Source organism: Neltuma alba, unplaced genomic scaffold, assembly GCF_004799145.2.
Source record: "Neltuma alba isolate B1F8T4 unplaced genomic scaffold, ASM479914v2 tig00003890_pilon, whole genome shotgun sequence".
Lineage (NCBI taxonomy): Eukaryota > Viridiplantae > Streptophyta > Magnoliopsida > Fabales > Fabaceae > Neltuma > Neltuma alba.
Window position 1 is genome coordinate 1 of NW_021633469.1, and position 12,511 is coordinate 12,511.

Below are 12,511 nucleotides of genomic sequence, written 5' to 3' on the forward strand. Positions count from 1 at the left end.
GATGTGCGAGGTTTGCGAGCAAGCCCGGCCTCCGTCACGTGCAAGGCCGACGCCGCCGCGCTCTGCCTCACGTGCGATTCGGATATCCACTCCGCCAACCCGCTGGCTCGCCGTCACGAGCGTGTCCCTGTGGAGCCCTTCTCTTCGATGCCGCCGACTCTGTGGCGAAATCCTCCGCTGCTGCCTTTAACTTTCTGGTTCCAAATGATAACGGAATCGGATCCGATGGATTCCCTCAGGAAGAGTCCGAATCAGCATCATGGCTAATTTCCAATCCGAATTTCAACCCGAAGATCGTGGATGTTCCGGATATCAAATCGGGCGATATGTTTTTTCCGGACATGGAGTATCCATTCCTGGATTTCGATTACTCAAACTCCTTCGATCAGAATAACAATAACAGAGCGGGTAATAACGATAGCGTAGTTCCAGTTCAAGCTCCGGTTATGAATCACACAGAGAGTTGCTTCGACATCGATTTTTGCAGATCGAAGCTCTCTTCAATTAGCTATCCAGCGCAGTCATTTAGCCGCCAAAGCGTGAGTATCACTGAAACTCTGTTCATTCCAGGCAAAAATAGGAATTGAAGTTCAAGTTGTGCTGATGTTTGAAACCTAATTGGTGATATGCAGGTGTCATCTTCTTCGGTTGATGTGGGAGTGGTCCCGGACGGAGGAAACACGGCGTCAGAAATATCGTTCCCGTTCGGGAGGAACATAAGTAACAGTTCGGAATCAAGCGGGATCATATCGGCGGGCAATTCCACAAACCAATCGGGAAGTTCGGTGAGTGGTATGAACAGGGAAGCTCGCGTTTTGAGATACAGGGAGAAGAGGAAGAACCGCAAGTTTGAGAAAACCATACGGTACGCATCGCGAAAGGCTTACGCAGAAACTCGGCCGGCCGAGATCAAAGGGCGGTTCGCCAAACGGACCGAGATGGAGTCGGATTTCGACCGGCTGTTCAGCTCGGTAGACCCCACCTCGGATCTAATGCTGGATACTCAGTACGGCGTCGTCCCCTCGTTTTAAACATGGGGATGGAGGCTCAATAACAGTAGTAAGGACGTGGAATAGTGAATCTAGGTCGTCGGTAGAATGCCCCATGTGTAGCGTCAACTTGAGCCGTTGATTATGAGGAGAACGGTGGGACAGGGGCGATGAAGGGCCGCTGATGAAGTGGACCACGAAGTGGGGATTTCCGGGGACCCGAAGAGTTGTGTTTGTTTTCTTAGGAAAGTAAAAGCTGATTTACTTTGAGTAGAGAGAATCTGTACTGTAAAACTGCTTCCATCGCTATCCAGTGAAAAGTTTCATTTTCGTGCTGTGCTGACGGTGTATCTTTTTCCGCGTTCCTATTGGCTCATTTTATTATTATTTATTATGTTGGTTTCTTTGAGACGAGGAAATCCGTGAATATTAAATTAAAAAGAGAGATGGGAAGTTTGGGAATGGGAGCAACTGCTAGAAACTTCGGATCTCATGGAAGTTTGCGAAGCGTGAGAGAGAGAGAGATCAGGAGGAAAAAGCCGTCAATCATTATCAATTATGAGATTCATTCCCGGAGAATAAAACAATAGTTTATTCCTCAAATTCATACTGGGTCAAATTTAGAGTGCCTCGTGAAAATCAATCAATCTTATTAAGTACAATTAGGACTTTTATTTTTAAAAAAAATGGTAATTTTTTTGCCCAACAAAAAATGGCATGGACATTTAAAGGACCATTCATTTAATATAATAACTTCTGATTAACTCCTACTTAATTAACGAAGAATATTTTTGGAACCAGATTATTGATGGATTATCATTTCTTATATCATAAAATCTAAAAATTACAGCAAAACGTTTCCTAAATTGCCAAAAAAAAAAGAAGAAGAAAAAACCCAGAGGGTGAGGTGTGAGTGGGAGCGTCACTGTCCTTGGAGACCTCGTGAGTCGGTGACTCACCACCCAACCAGGCAACGTTACCTTTCGTGATGTCAAGGGCACTATTAACTTTTATATTTATTCAATTACAACACACAATCTAAGAAAATACTAACTAATTTTTTTATGATTAGTATTTAAGAAAGAAGAGAGTAAGATATGTGGAGAGATGGGGCATACATGGAATGCGCAAATACATGAAGAAGGGTCAACATCAGGAATTGATGAGAACAAAGATGTTTTGTTGGGACATGATATGGCAGTCAGTGTTCATATGCCCCTGACATTCAATCCACTTCCTCATATCTTCCCCCCCGTGGGGCACCCCCTCCAGATTTTCTCTTGCCCTCTTTCTTGTATCTGCTTCGTTAATCATATCCCTGCAAATATTCAACGCAAATTAGTTCCATTGATGAAAACTGTATCTTGTTGTTCCCACTACTGAATAATTTGCAAATACTCCTCTTTTCCTTTAACTCTTTTCATAAAAAGAGTGTTCTTTAGTTCTGTTCGCGAGTTTCACAATTAAAACTTTTTTAAATATCAACACAATTATTCTTTCATTTGTTATTCATGAAAACAAGTCAAATATATATCACATAGGAGTGAAGCTCCAAAGTTATTAAGTTTTAAATTAAATTTAATGACACTTAAGGCTTTTTCTGTTTCGGTGAAATGTCTTCAAAATATTTTATAAATAGAACCAGGAAAAAAAAATCCTTGTAAGTAATTCTTAAATTCAAGTTCATTCTTTAATTGGAAAAAAAAAAACCAGGAAAAAGTCTTTCTTTCTAAATGTCAAGGCATGGTTTTGATCAAAATAGTCTTTGATGCTCGAATACCACATTTGGATATAAAATCGCTATTAATTCGTGTGTTCATGTGATTCATGTCTATTTAAAGTGAACAATTTTGAAGAACGAGGGCATTGACTGTAATATACCTGTAGTCTCCTTAATAGATGTGGCAACTAATAGCTGTGGGTGGCAAAATTATGTTCACTTGAACTTCAAACGCGATCTCACACACTGCATGTTTCTCGATTACATGACAATACACGATTTTAATTCAAAAGGTTGTTAATCTAAATTAATGCAGCTGAGTTTAGAAGGTTTATTACTAATCCAATTTTTAAACACAATTTGGGATTGTAAGAAAGCAAGTTGGTAGCGCTTTCTGTTTTTAACAGGAAAAGGAAAGTTGCGGGGGCATGATGGGGCACGTGAGGCACCATCGATATTGGGGGGCCCACAATTGGTGGGCCCAGACTCATCCTCTTCACGTGTGTCAACGGCCCAGACGAGTGGGCTGTGGGCTCTGCTGTCTGGCAAGCACACCACGTGTCGCTGTCCGGATTAAGCTATGATTAGTCACAAGAAAAAATCAACAACCAAACAAACCCTAAGCACACCCTTTCACGGCCGACAACATGGTACCAGTGTTTATCCATTTGGTTCAGTCATTTTTCACGATTTCTTTTCTCTCTCTCTCTCTCTTTTTTTTTAACCCAGTGGATTAATGACATTAGAGTTTTCTTTTTTGGGGAAAATTTGGAATTTTATACTGTTTTCTTCTATTTGAAATGACAAGATCGGCGTGCTGCCTAATGTTAGATGGAACTATCCTTTGGAGAGAAAATGTAACGAAACAAGTAATGGTAGGAGACTCGATATTACCAATTTTACTATTGAGCCTATCAAACATAATTAATCTAAATCATTTTTTTAACCCCAAAAAAAAAAAGAAATAAAATGTTGAAAACTGCATTTCAACAGGAGATTCGCGTACCGTAGGAATGAATAGAAAAGAATAGTTGGTGTCAAATATATTGCTGTCACATAAGCCTGGGGCGGGGTTCACGCGCTGTGAGAAATTAGAAATGGTCAAATTGCTGTGCTTTTCCCGCATGGAAAGTCAAACCCTTCGCTCCCCAGACTCCATTGGGCCTCCTTGAGATCGGTTCCAACCTCTTCTCTTCCCTTTCCTTCTCTTTTTATCCTCTTCCTTTCTTTCTATTTTTTTTTTTAACTACTAGATTATCATATTTTAACAGTTCAGATTTTAATTTTTTATAAAAAAATTTTAAAAATATTTAGTGCATTTTCTAAAATATTAGAATTAAATTTAATATGCTTTATACTTTATAATTTGTTTTTATGATTTAATATTTTAGTAATAGTTTTAAAAAATTTTAAATATGAACCATTCCAATATTAATCTAAGAGTTAGAAAAAGGAAGAGGACGGAAGAGGATGAGGAAGGAAGAGGAGAGGCTCTGAACCGACTTTATATAAAGTCACTTTCTTATGATTTCAATTTTCATTTTTACATTTATTTATTTATTTATTTATTCACTATTGCAATTAATTCTTGTTTTATTTTGACCAAAATATGTTTAACAACGAAGTGAATGACAATTTTCCCTTTTTATTCTCTACAAAAATAAATTGATCGCCGCAAAGTGGGAAAATAGAGATCAACATAAGCTACTTTAAATGCATTAAAACTTGGGTTAACATGCATTCAACGTCCCGAAATATTTCATAGTGTATCTAATATCAAGACAAAAAAAAATTCCAAAGTGCTAGACACACCAGAAAAATATTTCAGGATACTAGATGCATCACAATATATTTTAGAATACTAAATGTAATTAAAAAATATTTTTAGTATTAGACGTGCCTTAACCCTTAAAACTTTAGAGGTTAAACCCACCCCCCCGAAAAAAAAGAAAGAAAGAGAAAGGTGGTATGAGGTTTGGGGGCTTAGGGCCTGCCGAGAGAGTGAGGGAACAATCCAAATTTTGGGTCCTCTGGGCTTGAACATTCCTTTGGACACCAAGGCGTCAGCCCATCCAGTTACGGCTCTCCAGGTCCAAGCCGGAAGCTTCTCCGTGGGCTTTCTTTTACTTACCACTATCGCCCAGCCATAGGCCAACTGTACTTTCAGCCTCAGGTTTGCAAGAAACAGGTGGCACATTATTGATCATGTTTAGATGATTAGATCAAGCTTCCGATTTAACTCTGCAATTTAAAACTAATACCACCGTAAAATCAATTCTAATAATTCATTTGATTTTTATTTTGATCCTAAATATAAGATTCTAATTTATTTTTTCTCTCACATTCTTTTGATTTTTAATACAAGACATATTTAACTAATTTGATTAGATTAAAAAATTAGATAAGTTAGTTAATTATAAGAAATATAACATGTTTTTTTCTAAAACACCATATCGTCTTTCTTAATATCCTCCCTTCCTCTTCTGCTTAATTATAGTTGAGGGAGTATCCATAGGAGTAATCTAGGAAAAATTGATAAATATAAGAAATAGATCTTATATTTAAGATAAAAATTAACTCAACAATTAGGTCCTATATTAAAAACTGAGGGAGTATTTATCTATTTTTTTTCCTAAGGTAGTCCCTATAATAATAGTAGTTATAGCTAATATATTTAATTAGCAAAGATATTTTAAAAAATTCAACATATACTTATTATAAATAACTAACTTAACTAATTTTTTTAATTTACTCAAATTAATCAACTAATTTTTATATTAAGCACGGGAGTATTTATAAATAACTTGGGGGCGTTTATATTATAAGAACACGCATGCACTCTTCCTTTTTGGCATTTCTTAACCGTCCCTCACAACACTGCAATGCGCTCGTAGCTTCGATCTTCCGAGTCTGGGCTCCTCGGGGGGGGGGGGATTGATAGGGGGCCGGCCTTCACGTACATCCCTTACATTGCTTTGTTATTGGGCTTTCACTTGTTAGTTCAGGCCCAGTCTTATGAAAAATTGTCGTTCTTCCACGTACGAGGACATTTGTTAATAGTTAATACTAAACTGAAAAAACTCTCTCAAAGTTCATGAACTAAATTTTAAATATATTTACTCATATTTTTATCAATATGCTGACTTAGGTCATTTTCACTAATGAGATTTTCAATGGGAATATTTTTCCCAATTTTCTGATTTAGCAATGAGTGAATTAGTCACTTAAATTATGGTTAATCTATTAACCGGACCAAATGGTTCCTTGACTGGACAAAAAGAAAAAAGAAAGACATGATTAGACGGAAGGGTTTAAATTAACGAGTGATGATTAATACTCCTCCGGTCCTAAATGTAAGACCCTTATACACACTAGTATAAAGGTCTTATATTTAGGACCGGAGGAGTACTAATAGTGTTGGACCTACCTTAATTTCTCTCGTTGACAGCAATTATCATTTGCGTCCGCAAAAATATTCCTCAACAATTAGTTGTCCTATTGCAGAATAACCTCGATTTCCAAGCTCACCTTCAATTATTTAGAGAATATTTGGATTAGTTTTTTCAAAATAATTTTATAATATTTGGACTAAGTATGTGAAATAAATTTTATTTCGGTCATGTGAAAATATTTTTTTAAGTGTTTTTAAGAGTTTCCAGACTTCCTCCTAACCTGGTCAAAGTTTGGACAGAAAATCCTAATTACCACCGCGACGTAATTAGTTAGCGTAGAATAGGAATACTTTTTGGATTAATTTCATTTGAAAATTAAGGGGAAAATGACGGAAAAAGTTATGACAATACGTAAAATTGGACTTGCCATTTGGACTGTTCCAGGTGAGTGCTTCTATGGTAATATATTTTCGCAAGTGCTATTATTGCATATTTGGACCATCAATAGTTAGAACGTCACATACTTTTACTTGCAAAAGATAAAAGGTCAAGCACTGTAGCAGACCCTATTCAAAGAAAAATATGTAGCTTTTCTGGGCATAAGCGATGTGACCTAAGTGGTTGAATATTTAATTTTAACTTATTAAATATTAATACAACAAGAAACAGGGGGAATCTTTTTAATTTGTAGGAATTATGATCTTTTTTGTCTTATATATATATATATATATATATTTGGGATATATATAGGGCAGTCTTTTCCCCAAAATTTTCTTTTTCCTTCATCGGTGTTAGCTGGATTATTTATTAATACAGAATATTATAACGCGTATAAATTGATATAACGAGTTCTAAGTTGAGCTCACTTTTGTTTTTTTTTTTTCACAATTTAAACTCACTTTTTTTGATTTTGCACAAAAAGAAAATCAGTTTTATTTTGCTTATTATTTCCCAACTAAATTACTAAGGTCCTCTTTATCTTAATTACTCGGCTCAAATCTCAATTAAAACCAATACTTGGGAGTTTCTTATATTATTATTTTTGGTTTTTAATATAAGGTCTAATTTATAGTTCAAACCAGAAGTAGTATATTAATATCATATAATAAAAATGTATCCGTGCAATGTCTAAATTGATTTATATTATATAATTATCCATTGCGGGCTGTTGGTTCAGATTCTTCTTGGGAATGCCATATTGAAAGCGCCCAAAAATTGATTAATATCTCTAACGGCAAATATATTTTTGCGTGTGAGAAAGAATGTATGTAGGGTGGAAATTTTCTGCGATAAAATATTATTTAAAAGGAAGAAAAGGGAAAATAATGACCTTGCGTTGAGGGGAGGAAGAAGATACAAACAGGATGTGGCAGCTGGACTTTTTCTAATCTGGATAACTTTATCCAATTATTAATTGCACATTATTATTCTCTGTAGATTTGAGAGAGCAGTTTCGTGTTTTTTCAGGCCCCTTTTTCTCACAGTCAATCTGAAGTTGACACTTCTCCAAACATTTCTCCCTCATGTACTTATAATTTATTTTGCCAATGTACTTGCTCATAATTAATGTTCTTATAGTGATTAATATAAGACATATTTAATTTAACTAATTTGATTAAATTAAGAAAGTTAGGTAAGTTAATTAATTAAAAAAGAAATATGATTTTTTTTTTCTAACTACTTGATTATAGTTGATAGAGTATTAATATGAATAATTCAAAAAAATTTAATAAATATAATAAATGAGTTTTATATTTAGGACTAAAACTAACTTAATAATTAGGTCTTATATTAAGAACTTCATGAGTGACATGTTTTCATATAATTATACATTAAAATTTTTGAAAACCTATATTGTTCATATATTCTTTCAATTACATGCGTATAATAATAAATAAACTGTACTACTCCTCCGGTCCTTAATATAGAACTTAATTCTTGAGTTAGTTTTGGTCCTAAATATAAGATCCATTTCTCATATTTATCAATTTTCTCTAAATTACCCCTATAGATACTTCCTCAACCATAACCAAGTAGAAGAGGGAGAGAGGTATTAAGAAAGATAATTATGGTGTTTTAGAAAAAATGTGTCACTTTGCTCATAATCAACTAACTTACCTAACTTCCTTAATCTAATCAAATTAGTTAAATGGGTCTTATATTAAGGACTGGAGGAGTATTTAATTTATAGTACTCTTCCAATCCTAAATATAAGATCCTTTTTGTAGTATAAATTACACTATAAAAGAAGTGTTATATTTAAAACCGGAGGAATACATAAACAATGTAATCTTTTGGCATGCTTTATATTGTGAATCATTCACTTGGACACTAACAGTATAATATAGCTTTGAAGACAAATATCAGGTAAATAATTTAATGTAATTGACCTCTTACATTTTTTACGTTCATCTATCCCATTTGAAGTGAAGGAAAGATTCTGAAGAATTATACCCCACCCCTGCACTTACTCTTTCTGTTCACTTTCTCAGATGTATTACATCTATATATGGGATTATATTCCAAGAAAGATTCTGAAGGAAAGTGCTTAGAGAAAATTAAATGTAGTGTGAAAGAAAGTATAGATGAATAAAGAAGATTAAGGCATCTTGGTTGGAATAACTGAGGCTTGCAAGGCAGAGAATTATTATTATGAATTACGCCAATCATCTCACGAAGAAAAGAATATAATCAGAAACTACGTGCTTAAATTACCTGAAATTCTACTATCCCTCTCTTCCATTTTTATTCTTTTGGCCCTACAACGTAACTACCACTTTTAATTAAATTCTATCCTTTATTAATTTTTCGATTTAATGGCCTGAATTTATCAGTTAAATCTATTTTCTTATCCGCTCGTCTTTTACTTTGAACGTATATTTTTATCTGAGTGTCGATGTGATATGTTTTTATCAAGTGTTTTTATTCGTCATTTGTAAATAATGACATAATATTGTTTTTATTTTATACCAATGTTAATTATTCATCATGAAAACAAAACGTCCGTGTCAAGTTGTCTTATTTTAGAGTATTGAAGAATGGGAAAGGTACATGACCATAGATAGAATCAAGCTTAAAACTGCAAAATGACTTCCTGTATATTTTTGAACTAATTCCACTTAAATTTGTATCATCTCGTAATAATTAGTAATTACATGTACGTGTGTGTTTACTGCAGTGGTTAGGAGTAACGATTATCTAGAGTTTGATTGAAAAATCACCTAAAACTAGTATTACTTTCAATCATAATTATAAAACCTCAATTACAGTGTACAAATAAAGTTATATAATTAGGACCGAAGATAGTATAAAAAATTGTGATGTGTAAATTATATTACTTATTTGTAGCTCATAAATATCACATATTCTGTAAATTTTTATGTTATATACCTTCTCTAGTCTTCAATGTAAAACTCATTTTGTATTACACAGTGAATTTACAAACACATTCTTATAAAATTTTAAAAATTATCTTCCAAAATAAACAGTTGTATGTCTTTATTTTTTACTAGTTTTTGACAAACACAGGAAGAAAATTCATATTAAATATAAAAAATTGAAAATTTGTTAAATTTTAAGAGAAGGGTTAATGACAATGAGATTTAAAGTTTTTTTTGTTATTTGAGTAGAATATATTAAAATGATTTATAAATAAAACTAAAAGAGTGTGAGATTGTAAACCTCAAGTAACTTTCTCAAGTAACGAAAATCCCTACTATTCCCGCAAATTTTTAATTCAATTTTACAAAACCCTCACTCAGAATTATATCATAAATATTATTTTCCTTTTTTCTATTTGTGAAAATACTTGCAAATTAGAGAGCATTAAGGTGAGGGGCAAGGGAGCTTCCTACTTTCCCAGCGTGTGGTTCACTATTCGCACCATCATACTCTCAAAGCGCAGCATATGAATTGTCGTTTTTTCATCATTCTGGGGACACCCCTGCGACATGCATTAAAGTTTAAAGCTCCTATTCTCTAAAAATGCTTCACAAAGCTGTGAGTATGATCCACCATTATTATTATTATTATTATTATGGTTAACCAGTCATGTTCACCTATCTCATCAATTTCATTCAATAAACAAGCTTCTTTCCAAGTTCTAGCATTATCTAGGGGTTCGTATTCAATTCTACCTCCTCCAATCCAATTATCAAGATGTTAAATCATTGAGAACAAGCTGTATATCAATCTGTTTCCCACTCAGCATTCTTACTAAAACTGATGAGAACTACAGATTTCAAAACTGCTTTCTTCATTTACCAGAGCTTGTCTTGTCTTCATGTGCACAGTGGTCGAGAAACCCAGAACATTGAAGATTAAAGTAGAAATTAAAAAGAAAGGGCAAAAAAGAAAAGAAAAGAAACCGTGCTTCAACAATTTCCTCTCGCCGCATCAATTCCAGATTTACACGCACCCTCCACGTATATATCGATACTTAATCCCATCGCCCACAGATACACAAAAAACAGAGGTCAAAGTTCTGGCTTTTCTTTAACTCCTCTAGCTAATTCCTCCCTATCTCTCCAAAACATCAAATCTCATCTCAATTGATTTAAAAAAGAAAAAGAAAAAGAGCAGAACCAGATTTTCATTTCACCTCAAGTGAATTTACAGTCCCCGAATTCATTAGTTATCACTATACATTTAAGGAGGAGGAGATTTGGATCTATATGATTTTATCTATCTCGGATTCTGCATCACCCAATCACTGGGCATGCAAGCTCGTTCATATCCGCACCAGACTGACCAAAAGTAAAGGTCGGGAAAAACTTTATATCTCTGGCTCACGAGCTTCTTCGAGGCAGCTTTAAAGAGGAAGAAAATCAGAAATATAGGAAGAAGATTCAATGGTCTTCGTCATGTGAGGTTTCTGGGATTCCCCTGTTCTCGCTCTGTGGCTGATCGTGATGGCCGCTGATCCCCTCTGGTTTCACAGTCGTCTCCGCCGTCGGCAGCTCAGATTTAGCGTTCTTGTCGCAGGAACAAAAAGTCGTGTTGTTGTCTCCGAAAGAAGCAGACCGGTTCGACCACATCGGAGTGGCTAAGAATGTCGGCATCTCCTGTCCGGCCATAATCACCAGGAATTTCTCCTCGTAAGGAACCGGAGCTTTCTGGGTTTCGTCGTCGAGTTTGGCGTCGCCGGCTTCGAGGTCTCGCTCGCCGTCCCCGTCGCCTTCAAGGTAGCCGGAGAGCTTCCAGTAAGAGCAGGCGAGGATTAAGAGGGCAAAAGCGATGAGACCCAACATGGCCGCTAAGCCGCCGAACAAGTACGGCACAGGAGAATGCCACGGGGAGTGGAGTGGCTGCGCTGGCGACACAGGGGATTTCTCTGAGAGATCGACGGGCTCTCTGTAAGCTGCCGCCATTAATTTTCTGAGAGAGGGAGAGAGAGAAAGGCAGAAGAATGAGAATTAATTAAGAATTAGTGTAATGACCAGGAAGGATACAGAAGAAAGAATTGGGTTGGGAAGCGGACGCCGGGATGGAAGGGGTATATATAGAGAGACCAGAAAGAGTGGATTGTACAGGCTTGGCTCGTACAAGGACATACTGAATATCTCTAATAAATAATTGGGTTGTATTTTTTCAGGTGGATTTTAATTATAATAATATATCTGTATTTGTATATGATATCCAAATTTTGGACACGCATTTCCAATTATATTTAGTTCAGTTTAATAAATAAAAAGTATTCTCCACAATTGGAAAGTGTACAGAAAGAAAATAAATTAAATTTAATAAATAAAAAGTATTCTCCATAATCTTAATAAACAACGAAAAATCACAGTTAATTTTAGATGACAAAGATTTATGTTTTTAATCAAAACACTTGGATGAAATGCTACATTGAACTTCAACTGATGTGAGTCCAATTAGAAATAAGACAAGGATGACATTTTTTTTTTTGGATAAACAAGGATGACAAAATTTTTCTAACAAGTATTTAGTACAATTACATTTCCAATATTCAACCCGAAAACCATTTTTGCTAGATTTGAAGTTGGTAGGTGGAACTTGAAAGAATCGATTTGGTTATGTTATGCAAAGGGCACAATCTATTGAATCTTTTTAATTATTAGTTACTGATTTTGTATATTTTTGTTATTTTTGAAATCAAGGATATAAAAAAAGCATTTCGAATTCAGAAAATTATTATTTTTTTAAACTATTTTTTGATGTCATTTCAAGTGTGGAAGAAAAAGGCATTTGGCATCAATGATGATTATACATCGTCATGCATGTGAATATATGAAACTTCTATGACTCCCTGAACGAATTATATGAAATATATTCTGTGAAATTCCTAAAAATAAGAATTGGGTGTGAATTGGGATAATTTTGGATGAGAAGGAAATGGGACCCGGTGGGGAGCACGGAGGGGGAGTTAGGCAAAAGACCCTTATATT

The 12,511-nt window shown here is 34.9% G+C and overlaps 1 protein-coding gene and 1 pseudogene across 1 annotated transcript; one reads left to right on the forward strand and one right to left on the reverse strand.

Moving 5' to 3' along the window:
- The first annotated feature begins 1 nt into the window (after position 1).
- Positions 2–1,339, forward strand: LOC114742800 (zinc finger protein CONSTANS-LIKE 5-like; annotated as a pseudogene).
- Positions 1,340–10,667: 9,328 nt separating this feature from the next.
- On the reverse strand, positions 10,668–11,580 carry LOC114742801 (protein GLUTAMINE DUMPER 2-like). The gene has a single exon (XM_028931014.1). The coding sequence runs from the start codon at positions 11,468–11,470 to the stop codon at positions 10,949–10,951; it is 522 nt and encodes a 173-aa protein (XP_028786847.1). The 5' UTR covers positions 11,471–11,580; the 3' UTR covers positions 10,668–10,948.
- Between the last annotated feature and the right edge of the window lie 931 nt (positions 11,581–12,511).

Bases quoted from the DNA above. Each gene is read 5' to 3' on its own strand.
- LOC114742801 (XM_028931014.1), bottom strand. From the start codon at position 11,470: ATGGCGGCAGCTTACAGAGAGCCCGTCGATCTCTCAGAGAAATCCCCT.